The 12,730-nt window shown below is 37.9% G+C and overlaps 1 protein-coding gene across 2 annotated transcripts in view; it reads left to right on the top strand.

The window, feature by feature from the left end:
* The first annotated feature begins 404 nt into the window (after positions 1–404).
* ABRAXAS1 (abraxas 1, BRCA1 A complex subunit) overlaps positions 405–12,730 on the top strand; it is an 18,576-nt gene continuing 6,250 nt past the window's right edge. The window contains exons 1-7 of one of the 2 annotated variants that reach the window (XM_049630800.1): positions 405–591; positions 2,780–2,870; positions 6,771–6,807; positions 7,897–7,963; positions 9,490–9,683; positions 11,023–11,142; positions 12,088–12,172. In XM_049630800.1, coding sequence (XP_049486757.1) covers positions 505–591; positions 2,780–2,870; positions 6,771–6,807; positions 7,897–7,963; positions 9,490–9,683; positions 11,023–11,142; positions 12,088–12,172 — 681 coding nt within the window. In that variant the 5' untranslated portion in view covers positions 405–504. Of the gene's footprint in view, positions 592–627; positions 758–2,779; positions 2,871–6,770; positions 6,808–7,896; positions 7,964–9,489; positions 9,684–11,022; positions 11,143–12,087; positions 12,173–12,730 lie in introns of those variants that run through there. The other variant, XM_049630801.1, reaches the window with a different exon arrangement.

The raw sequence follows: 12,730 nt of genomic DNA, 5'->3' as shown, positions 1-12,730 counted from the left end.
GGTGCCAGTATGCTAGAGGTCTCAATGGGTAAATGGCAGTATCACGCACTTTGAAATCCATACCCAGGGTATTTCCATTGTGCTATTACAGCGACATAAGCACTGTTTCTATTCTGTCAGCATTGTTCGTTTTTTATAGTTTGCATATACGCCACAGGGCCCTTGGCAGCAGCTGGCCACCCAAACGCACTTCGTGGTAGCCAACAACCAACCGCCTTTACTGCGAAGCCGTCAGCGGAAGCCACGATGCGACCCGGACCGCGCCCCAGGTGAAAAACCCACAGCGCCCCGGCCCCGCCCTCCACAGCCGCCTGGCCGCGCCCTCCTCCACCGGGAGCTCCCTCGCCTCCCCGGGCCCGCCCCCTCGGCGGAGCGCGCAGAGTCCAGTGCGCCGGCGCAGGCACCACCTCCTCGCTCGGCCCCGCCTCACCGCCGCGACGCTCCAGGAGCTGGGCCCGGGCCGCTTCTCCCGATCCCCCCCCTGCGCGTTGAGCCTGCGGAAGCATGGAGGGGGAGAGTACGTCGGCGGTGCTCTCCGGCTTTGTGCTCGGCGCGCTCGCTTTCCAGCACCTCAACACCGACTCGGACACGGTGAGCCCGAGGGGCGAGGCGGGCTCCAGCGTCGCCTCGGGAGAGGCCCCGAGCGCGGGCACCCTTCGCCGCCGTTACCCCGGCCCCCGCCCATGAGCTTCCCGACGGCGCCGCGCTGGTTCTCTGCCCTGGGGCTTTGCCTTGTCCCTCTCCCGGGCGGTCGTAGGTGTGTCTCCCGTCCGGCAAGTCTTCTCCGGGAGTAGCCATTCCTTTTCTAACCAGTGTTTATTTCTTCGCCCGGACCGGAGTGTCCCACACACACGCGTTTCTTTTCCAGCAGTCCCCCTTTTTTTCTGATTAAACTTAGTTGTGAAAGGATGGAGAGTTCACATAGCGTTCTCCCACTACGGTAGGAAAGGTGTTGCGGGTTAACTTTACGTTCCTCCTAACTACCGATAGTGGTTTTCAAAGGCCGCTGAATTTTTTCGTGCAGAGCAGCTGCTGTGCGCGTTTGTTGAAATTGTAGGCCAGTGAAGGAATAGAAGATGCATCCGGTGGCTGTTCCGGGGCAAAGCTTAGTGGATGGGAAAGCCTAATTTGGAGTATGTGATACCTGATTTTTGTTTGCATTGGTGTCAAGTTTATGAAATTGTAAGGCCTCAGCTAGTTCCTTTTTGATGCTTTCAGTTACAATAGAAACATTTAAATTTATCCTCAAATTTAGATATTATTATTTCATACTTCTGCCAGGTTCAAAAATCTCCGGATGAAGTAGTGAGGTCGTTTTTTAAATACAGTACACGTTTTGAACAACTTACGAAATCAGAAAAATACTATAAAACTTTGAGCCCAAGAAATACTGGCTTAGATTTAAGAGCTTAGTATGCTAGTACAGTTTAGAGAATACCATACTGAACACAGCCTACTGATTTCTGCTAAATATTGTGTATCATTTCATGTCGTTTCCAAAATTGTTTTTTGTCACAATCCTAATAAGGTTGGAGTTGATACCTTTCATGTATACAGTTTTAAAGTGGGGGGGGGGCGTTCTTTCTTTATTTTGAGAGAGAGAGCACAAGCAGGGGAGGGGGAGAGAGAAAGACCAAATCCCAAGCAGGCTGGGTGCCATCAGCTCTGGAACTCAGGAACAGTGAGATTGAGTTGGACACTTAACTGACTGTGCCACCCAGGCACCCCTACAATTTTAAATAACTTTGTAGATTAATACCTAGCTAAGAGCAGATATATGACAATTTATAATGTGTGTGGCTGTGGAAATTATTTTGGAAAGTCTTTGTGTGAATATAAACAAAATGGGTCCTTAAGTCTCTGTAGTTTAAAGGATTAGCCCTTGGGAAATAGCATCGTGTTAGGCCATTACTCTTACATCTTTTTCCTAACATCTTTAAAAGGTGATTTTCTGGATAGCTGTTCTTGCATTGACACTGCTTCCTTTCCCAGGGTTTGTCTAAAAAACTGGACTATAGAGTTCTGGATTGTTCCCCCTAGATTCCAGTAAAGATTCACATTATTGAAACTTTTTTTTTTTTTTTTTGTCATTTTTTTTTTTTAATGGAATGGGAGGGGGCATTCTTACCTAATTATAAAGAAGATAAAATCTTTGTCCATCAAGCATATTGGGTCTTTAAATGTGCCAAATGAAAATATTGAATTCTCTGAAATTCAAAGACATCACTGCTGTTGTGGCAAAATGCCTGCATTTTAAAACAATTAGGGCTCCTAGATCCCCTTTTAGAAATTAGACTTTGATACTGAATTCCAAATCTTTAATATTTTTGTATAACTTTTAGTCTAAAGCCACTGATCATTGTGTCATTTCATAGCTCAGAAGCACCCACTGGCTCCCAGAAGCATGTGCCATTAATCCAGAGTCCTTGGCTAGTTATTTGGGATGTTTCATTATTGGCACTATTCCCATCTATCCATAATTTCATTACTCAGAAAGGGGAGCCTTCTGTTCCAAGACAAACTACCCTGCTCTTCCTTCTTCAGACATTATGTACTCATTTCTGGCTTTAAGCCTTTTATGTTCTAGGTGTGCTAAAATCACAGCAGTATTTACAATCTCTTCTATTCATTTTTATTGAACTGTTCATATTTCCCAACTAAACTGAAAGTGTACCTGGTCCCTCACCAGGGACCCTCACCTGATCTTGGGGTATATTGGTTAAGTGATTGAGTAGTAATTCTATCATGATATTCCATAGATTGCTTTTTACCTTTATAGGAAGGTTTTCTTCTTGGGGAAGTGAAAGGTGAAGCCAAGAACAGTATTACTGATTCCCAAATGGATGATGTTGAAGTTATTTATACAATTGGTGAGTCACTCAATTTCTTTTTTTTTCCTTAAACTTTCTTTATACATTTTAAAAAAAATTTATTTTTACATTTATTTATTTTTGAGAGACAGAGACAGAGCACAAGTGGGGAAGGGGCAGAGAGAGAATAAGACACAGAATCCAAAGCAGTCTCCAGGCTCTGAGCTCTCAGCACAGAGCCTGATGTGCGGCTCAAACTCAACCGCTGAGATCATGACCTGAGCTGAAGTCGGGAGCTTAACTGACTGAGCCACCCAGGCGTCCCTTAACTTTCTTTATATATTTTGAGAGAGAGTGAGAGTGCAGGGGAGGGGCAGAAAGAGAGAATCCCAAGCAGACTCCACGCTGTCAGCATGGAGCCCAATGTGGGGCTCAGTCTCACAAACTGCAAGAGTATGCCCTGAGCAGAAACCAAGAATCAGATGCTCAACCGAGTGAGCTACCTAGGCGCCCCTGTGATCACTTATTTCTGTGTCTACTATAGTTGATGGTTTATACTAAATGGGATCAGCATAAATTAGTTTGTAAATTGTTTTAAAAAATAGATAAAACCTTTTAATGCAGATTTTAAAAGATGCATTGTATTCATTTCTCAATTAAAATCATGGCTCTGGCCTAAAGCAAGAGTGTGGAACATAAGATGCCGTAAGATTACCGTGGGGAAACGCGGCTGAACTAGCTCCTGCATGTATTTAAGTGGTAGGAAGGTGGCCTAACAAAAGGAGAAGGAACCAGTAAGCAAGACCACTAAAAAAGATAAAACAGTTTGGACAGAAACACTAAGTGCTACAGAAAAATTGGAAGATGAGAACTGAAAAACTCAGTTTTTTCGACTCCGTTTTAGATCATTGTAAGTAACTTCTGGAGTGTGATGTGGAAAAGGCAAGACTGTGAAGGGTTTGACGAGTGGGTGGTGAAACACCTGCAGCAGATGGCAGCTGTTCTTTCAGGGAAGAAAGGGAAAAGGGAGCTTTAAAATATATGGGGGGTGGGGGGGAGGCTCTGATTACCTAACAGAGTTTTATCTAAGTATATTTCTAAAAACAAAATTGGTAGTTTGCTGTATAAAAAATGTGGCATCATGACATCATACTGTGTCATGACTACTTCCATATGTTAAACAATCCTCTAAATATCATTTTTTATAACTGCAGTGTATTCTGTTAGGTTTCTTACTCTTAATGGTTCTATGTGATTTCAGCAGTCCTTTAAATTCTAATCAGTAGTTTCCAGTTTTTCATTATTATAAATTATATTCTGTGACCATCCTTGTACATAAATATTTTCCTACATTTATTATGGATAGATTCTTGGGGGTGGTATTATAGTGTCAAAGGGTATGAACATTTTTAAGGTTCTTGATCTGTATTAGCAAATTGCTTTCCAGAAATACTGTACCAGTTTATATTCCTACTGTATGTCATTTTTTGTTTGCCACTTTAAAAGGTTAAAAATGGAAGTATATATGTAGATTTATATATGTATTTAAATGTAGTATATATGTGTAAATATATTAAGTAAATTTAAATTCACTCTCAATAGAGTCTTCTCTGGTCACCACTGTTTTATGAGTATTTTTTTGCTCATTAATAATACACATGTATATAAATGTGTATTTTTATTTACACGAAAGGGATTATACTATAAATGGGTAAATATCTTCAAGATAAATATCTCCATTGATACTGTTCTGTTAGTGTAGAATAGTATCAATGTGTATAGTTTGCCATTCTTTCTAATGGCTTTATATTCCCACTGTATCTACTTACCAGTTACGAATTCCCACTGTATCTACTTAAAGCAGTTACGAATGACTTTGTTTTTTTTAATACAAAACAATATAATAACACTTTGTAGTGCATGTATCTCTATGACTTCGAGTCTGTTGGAAAGTCAAATTCCTAGAGGTAGACCATTGCCTTGGGAAAAGTCATGTTCTTAAGACTCTTTCATAATATGTAAAAGTGCCTGGGTCCCCATACTGGTGCCACCACTAGGTATTTTCCAATCTTTTCATCTTTGCCAATTCGATAAATGAAAAGAAATTATATTAATTTGTATTTCTTAGCTTTTGTTTGTTGAAAAGGACAGCACTGTTGCATACTTTGACTATATTTCTACTCTACTGTTTTGCTTTTTCTTAGTTGATCTGTAATACCAAATTACAACTTAGGGAAATTGGCCGTTTGTTATGTGTTACAGGTGTTTATACAGTTTGTAGCTTTACTTTGTTAATGTGGTTTTTTTCCTTGTCAGACAGAAGCTTTAAAAACAAACCTTTGGGGCATTCCCCCCTCCCCCCACATTGTAACTGGCATACCACCCAAAGTGAGCAAAAGTATTTTGAGGAGTTTAAGCAACCACCATTGCAAATGCTATAGGAACACTTAAGTATTTGCTCAAATTATTTTAAAATGTTGGATTATTAGATGATAACAAGTAAAATCCAGGATCTACAAATTACTACATTGCTTTGGTTAGTGAGATTTTCTTCATTTTTGTATTTTCCCATATCTACACCAGAGTATGTTTTTGACCAGTTATCAGTTACAAAGACTGTTTCTGTTGAGTTGTTGTGGTTTTTTAAACAGGGATTTGTCTGAGGGTAACATACATTTTCTAGAAGAAAAATGTCTCAAGAGGATGATCACTTTTCCTTTTTTAAATAGACCGAATGACTTTTATTAATATACACATAAAGTTATTGAAATGGTGATTTCATGTAGTTTTCTCTTTAAAGATGGCACTTGCAGGTACAAAGATGCAGAGATGTCTACAGCCTTCAGATGTTTACTTGAAGAGATTCAACAGCAGTTTGATAGTGGGTTTCCTCACCTTGCTGAAGATTCACAAATTCTCTGTAATCACACTGATGTCTTTGATTTAAGTAACTAAAAAAAAATTCTAGTAATCTGGCTAGGATCTGCCCAGCTAAGAGATATGCAAAGAGGACATGTCACAGGAACTATCTGAAATAAGTGATTGCTATTACAGTAATCCAGTAAATGCTGTCTGGTAAAATTTGATTTTTGACACAAGTTACAATTAAAAGTGGGAAGCCCAGAAGGACTTGTATTCTCTTTTTCTGTAGTTGTTTTTAAAGTATTCTCTGCATCCAGTGTGGGGCTCGAATTCACAGTCCTGAGATCAAGAGTCGCATGCTCTACCAACTGAGCCAGCCAGGTGCCCCCGGACTTGTGTGCACTGGATAAGTTTCTTTGTTATCAGATGTGGATGTTTCACTCATACTGCTCCTTGAATAATTTTGAGAGATCTGGAAGTTTGGAATAATAGAGGGGACACCATATTCATCTGGATATTTCTTACAAGACTTCCAATAATGTCTTATGCAATAGAATTTATTCTGTTTTGCACAGCATCTGTAGCTACCAGAATTCAGATGTATTTTGATGTATTTCTACTGGAAAGAGAATAAAAGTTACTTCCTAAAGGATACTAGCTTTTTTTTTTTTTTTTTGTAGTTAACATTGACAAATCCTTTATGAAGCAGCTGCTTGGAATAACAAAAGATAATCCCTTTAACAGCTGTAGTTGTCAATTGGGTAGAATTAGAGCATGACCTTTTTAGAACCCAATGAAAATATAACAACTTTAAATTTATCTCTTGTGTTGCCATTATTAAACCTGTTGAGAGTGAGTGTAGTGTTCTAGTTAAGACCGAGGCACGGGCTTTGAATTTTGGCCCCCCACTCTCTCTACCTGTTACCACATCTTTAAAATGGAAGGAACGATTGGTCTCATAGCTTTGTGGTGAGGATTAAATGAGATCATGGTAAAGTACTTCCTCCCTCAGTATATGCTGTTCATATATGAAGTGCTTGGTGTATGCTATTCAAATGATAACTTATATAATCATAGCAAAAAATTCCTTTTTTCCAGACATCCAGAAATATATTCCATGCTATCAGCTCTTTAGGTAAGTAGCAAGAGGAAGTAAATGATCTATTGTGAAAATTATTCTGTGTGAATGAAGTAAATTTTAAAACTAACAAGATATCTTAATTGTCAGTAATATATGGTGGAACTGATAAAAATGAAAAGACTTTTTAAAGAAAATTCACTTGTTCATTTCAACCCTGTCTAATAGTTCTTTCTCTGTATTTATATGCTTGCTTTCGCTGGTCTCCACTGCCTCTCCCAGGTACCAGTTTACCTAGAGGGTTTTTCTCACACCCAGTCACCTCATTGCATATTCTAAACTCAGTGACACATTCTCATATGTCAACAGCAGCCCTTTTTTCTACTCTTTCATTCCAGTTTATTTGATCATTTGTGTCCTCACTTACCATATTCTAATGTAATCTTTTGCCTGGTTAGGTTCTTTATCCAGCCTGCTTCCTATTGCCTTTCTATGGTGAAAACTTGTGTTTTTAGTCCTACAGATAGTAATAGCACTGTAGCCCTAATAGGCTATGATATTTCTTAAAACTTTTCATTCAGGTGTAACATACATGTAGAAAAATACACACATAAGTTAGATACATTTTCATAAAGCAAACAATTACAACATGGTGTAGTTTTAATGAAATGGCTTTATGATTTATATCAATCGTACTTGAAAAATCAACATTACTATCTTACAGTCACACTGTGTGTACACATAGCTAAGGTTGTATAAGAACTGCAGTGGAGCATATGGTAAAGGTGAGAAAGATCTGTGGTAGGGGATGATAGAAATAAAGGCTTTTGTGTGGTCTTAAACTGCTCTGCCAGAAAAAGCTAGAGCTTGTATAGTGTTCTACGTACAACGGACATACAGAAATATTTGTTGAATGAAGGATCCCTGGATTCTCCACTCCTTTGCCTTTTTCATTGCTTATGGATCTCCTGTTTCTACCACTTTAAGTCTGTTAATTTGAGAACTTTATTCTTATTTTTAGAACTTCATATGACCAGCAAGTAGATATATGGATTTTGGGTGGGTAAGGAGTAACTAAAGTTAAAAATGCTAATAAAATCCATTTTTTTAGCCTATTTGAAATGCCTTTAATTTTGGCTTTTACAGCTTTTATAATTCTTCTGGTGAACTAAATGAGCAAGCACTGAAGAAAATATTATCAAGTGTCAAAAAGGTATTCCCTGACTTGTTGGGGGTTTTTTGGTATTATATCCTAAAACTGTGTAATACTTTAACGGAAGTTTTTGGCAACATTTGTCTTCACAGTGTTCTATAAAGCAAGTGAAGAAAGAAAGGCTTTTTCCTTCCAGAAGTTCAAAGGGATTGCTCTGAGAGCAAAACCAGTCATTAAAAATATTAATCTTGTTCTCATCTTTGGCTATTCTTTTTTTTTTTAATTAAAAAAAATTGTTTTAACTTTTATTTATTTTTGAGAGAAACAGAGCATGAGCGGGGGAGGGGCAGAGAAAGAGGGAGACACAGCATCCAAAGCAGGCTCCAGGCTCTGAGCTGTCAGCGCAGAGCCCCTGCGGGGCTTGAACCCACAGACCATTGAGCTCATGACCCGAGCTGAAGTGGGATGCTTAACCGCCTGAGCCACCCAGGCACCCCACTTTCTTGACTATTCTAATTAGCATTGATCTCTTCCTCTTCCACATTCCTACCATACCCCTTCCCATACCATTTATTCCAGGACTTAACTCATTACTGTTCTTTTACATAGCTGCAGTTAAAGCGCTTTGCTATATAGCATCTAACCTTTACTAGTATACTTGGTGTTTAGGTAAGACTTGTTGAATGATCAAAACAGGTTTTTTTCCCCCCAGATACAAAATTGGCGGGGGGGGGGGGGGTACTTCTTAAAACTTTTTGGTCTCTGAGTTGAGAATAAAAGTAGATTCAGTAAGTTTCTTATAAAAAACTTCCTTTGTTGAAAATGCTTTGGGCTTGCCCCCTGATTATATTTGGGTATTTAAAAATGTACTTACAAAAATTTTTTAGTTTTAAAAAGAAGAAAACTTTTAATTTCCTTAGTTTAAATGTGCAGATACAAAACTTAGTTGCTGACATTGTCATACACAGACCTTTAAGCAAAGTAGTTGCTCTTTGTTATAATTACTAAACTATAATTACTAAATGAGATTTTATTTTCCAGTTTTTAAAAAAAAGTTTAGTAATACTAACAAATTTGTTCAGCAAATGTTACAGTTTGTAAAACCATTTCATATGATCCTACTCAATTTTGAAACCTACTTTCTAAAGGTGGTATCATTCCCATATACATTTCAGTTAAAAGCTATTGGGTTCAATTTATTTAGCAAACCAAATATCCATATAGGAAGTAAATTTGTTTTCATTGACATTTTCTTCATTTAAATTTTGACTAAAGACTAAGATTTTAAAATAGCAAATGATATCAAGAAACTAAAAGAAGTTAGGAATTTTTTTTCTCTATATGAGTAAAATAGTAGCTCCATAACTGAATGGAAGATAATTTGACTACACAAGTCAGTTTACATACTTGATAAATGTAAAGTATATACTTAAGTATGTACTTTATTTATATATGCCAAAATCTTGCTAAATTTAAGAGTGCCATTTTAAAGGTTGTCAATTTTATTGCTTAATTATGACAGTAAGACAGATAATAATTGTAACCACTAAGGTCTACACCTGATATCTTTCTGTATTTTCCCTCAGGCTGTGGTTGGTTGGTACAAATTCCGACGTCATTCAGACCAGATCATGACATTTAGAGAGAGACTGCTTCATAAAAACTTACAGAAGCATCTTTCAAGCCGGGAACTGGTTTTTCTGCTGTTAACACCAAGTATAATAACAGAAAGCTGCTCTACTCATCGGCTGGAGCATGCCTTATATAAACCTCAGAAGGGGTAATGTTGGCCAGCCATTGGCTGTTTTCAGTTAATAGAAAAATATACTCAATGTTTTCATTGTACTTTTTGCAGCCTAACAAATATTTCAAATACTGTTGCATTTGTTACAATAACTGTCTGAAGTTAGTGTACCATATTTTCTTATAGATGGGGAAGATGAAGGTTACATAAGGAAATTAGAAGCCCAGTATGGAATGATGACTTGTGTTTTTGCCACAGAGGATTTGTTATAAGGTGGAAAAAATATGTGTACTTTGGATATGGTTCCTAAAGGACGTAATATAGAACTAATCCTAGGTACTTGAGCAGCTTTTCTATAACCTCTGCAAAGAAAGAAGCAAGGTTGTTCTTGGTGGTCCACCAAAATGAGTTAACAGAGACTCCCAACAGGTTATGTAAACAACATTCTCATGGGATATGAGGATTAAGTGAAAAGAGTACCAACTAAGATTAATTTTATTATTTTTTTTAAGTGAGCTTGACACCCACCCCCAGTGCATGGATTTGAACTCACCACCCTGAGATCAAGACCTGAGCTGAGATCAAGAGTCAGAGACTTAACCAACTGAGCCACTCAGGTGCCCCTAAGATTAATTTCTTTTAATGTTTACTTATTTTGGGGGGAGAGAAAGAGTATAGGAGGGGCAGAGAGAGAAACAGAGGATCTGAAGCAGGCTTTGCACTGACAGCAGAGAGCCTGATGTAAGGCTCAAACTCACGAACCGTGAGATTATGAGCTGAGCTGAAGTTGGATGTTTAACGAACTGAGCCACCCTGGTGCCAAGATTAATTTTATTATTCATGGAAGACAGGATGAATCTCAACAATACTGCCTATTTTTACATGTTAAAGTAGACATTACAGTCTTCTTTTAGGGGCGCCTGGGTGGCTCTGTCGACTGTCTAACTCTTGGTTTTGGCTCAGGTCATGATCCCGGGGTTGTTGGATTGATCCCTATGTCGGGCTACATGCTAAGCATAGAGCCTGCTTGGGATTCTCTCTCTCTCTCTTTCTCTCTCTCTCTGTCTCTGTCTCTGTCTCTCTCTCTGCTCCTCTCCCCAGTTCATGCTCTCTAAAATAAAAAATTTTTTTAGAAAGGTATTGTTTTCACAAAATTACCTTGCACGATGCACATTTCATCACTTTTAAATACCATTTGCTTCAAGTCAATAAATTTCATTTCAGGTAAGTAGTATGGAATGGGGTTTTTGTTTATTTTTTAATCTTGGAGGGGAAAGGTATTCTATATATAATATGTATAAGTATATATAGGTATAATGAGAGGTTAATATTTTACTTTATTCTAACTTTATATTTTAAAATTTTATTATTTCAGACTTTTTCACAGGATACCATTAGTGGTGGCCAATCTGGGCATGTCTGAACAACTGGGTTATAAAACTGTATCAGGTTCCTGTGAGTCCACTGGTTTTAGCCGAGCAATAAAAACACACAGGTGAGATTCTTCAGCTGCTTTCCCACTAAATTTCTATTCATTTTTTGAAATTAATTTTTATTACACAACAAAATAAAAATTAAAGGAAAAGTAATAACCACATATTTCAAATAAACTAGACTGTTTTTTACTGTTTCCGTATTTCTTTCTAGCACTTGTCCATTTATAATACACAGAAAAGAGAAGGGTTGTTGTATATCCTGTGTATGTCAACATATATATTCTAAGAGTAAGTAGCTGGCCTGAAAATAATTTTCTAAGGCAGCAATTTAGATCATAAAGGTATAAAATTAGATTGGATATTAAGTAACAAAAAAATGAGGCTTTAGCCAAGACTCACTCATACTATAGGCTACAGCTATATAGCTAGAACTGTTGTGTGTTCGTTAAGGGAATAATGTCAGAAATAACAACACTGGTACTACAGGGTACTTACTGGAGAATAAAAGACTAGATTTTATTTATTTTTGTGTTCCACAAGAATTAACAGTTTTAAAGAAACTGAATACATTAATTCTGAGATGCACAGTTTTACATTTATCTCTAATTGGGATAATTTACAAACTATGCCTTACCGGGTTTTTTGTTTGTTTTTGTCTTTTTGGTATATAAAATAATGTTGCCTCTTTTAATCAACGATGACTTAAATTCAGTAAAATATTTTAAAAATTGAAAACCTTTCTCCCCCTCTCTCCTTCAGTCTTTATTTTTCTTAACATCTTTTGAGTCTTGGCAGTAGTACGTAAGAGGCTTTGAAGTCCGCTAATGTGAAGATACATGAACTAAGTTTTCTGATTGGTTTTGCTGTGAACAAGTAGGTTGACAAAATGTCCCTGCAAAACCAGTAAAAAGAATCTTCTGTTGCTCCTCAACTACAAATAAGTTTTCGTCATAGTATTAAAATGACTTCCATACATTTGCTTGACAAAATGGTAATTTTTACAGCTCTGAATTTTTTAAAGAAGATGGATCTTTAAAGGAGGTACATAAAATAAATGAAATGTATGCTTCTTTACAAGAGGAATTAAAGGTAAGTTCACATATCAAACACTTTTAAAGACTACTTCTAGAGTTCATATCAAATTGATAACACATCTTTTAGGGATAACTTGACATTTGATTAGATTCGTATTTTTCTAATGGTTTAGTTTCAGTAACAAAGACCTCAGTCTCAGTGGCCTACAAAAACAAAGGTTTAGTCTCACTCACATTATATCTTGGCTGCAGCTCTGCTCCTGTTCTAAATGTCATCTTTATTCTAGGATCCACACTGAAGGAGCAGTCCTTATATGGGACATGCTCTTCTCATGACAAAGGGAAAAGAGCAAGAGCTGGTGGAAATTCACAACAGCTTTAAGACTTCTGTGCAGGGGCACCTGAGTAGCTCATTCAGTTAAGCGTTCAACTTCGGCTCAGGTCATGATCTCACAGCTCCTGAGTTTGAGTCCCGCATCAGGCTGTGTGCTGACAGCTCAGAGCCTGGAGCCTGCTTCGGATTCTGTCTCTTGTCTTTGTCTTTCTTTGCCCCTCTCCTGCTCATGGTGTGTGTGTGTGTGTGTGTGTGTGTGTGTGTGTGTGTGTGTGTGTG

This window comes from Panthera uncia, chromosome B1 (genome assembly GCF_023721935.1).
Source record: "Panthera uncia isolate 11264 chromosome B1, Puncia_PCG_1.0, whole genome shotgun sequence".
NCBI classification, from domain to species: Eukaryota; Metazoa; Chordata; class Mammalia; order Carnivora; family Felidae; genus Panthera; species Panthera uncia.
The sequence above is the reverse complement of the archived record's forward strand: the minus strand, read 5'-3'. Positions and strand labels throughout refer to the sequence as shown.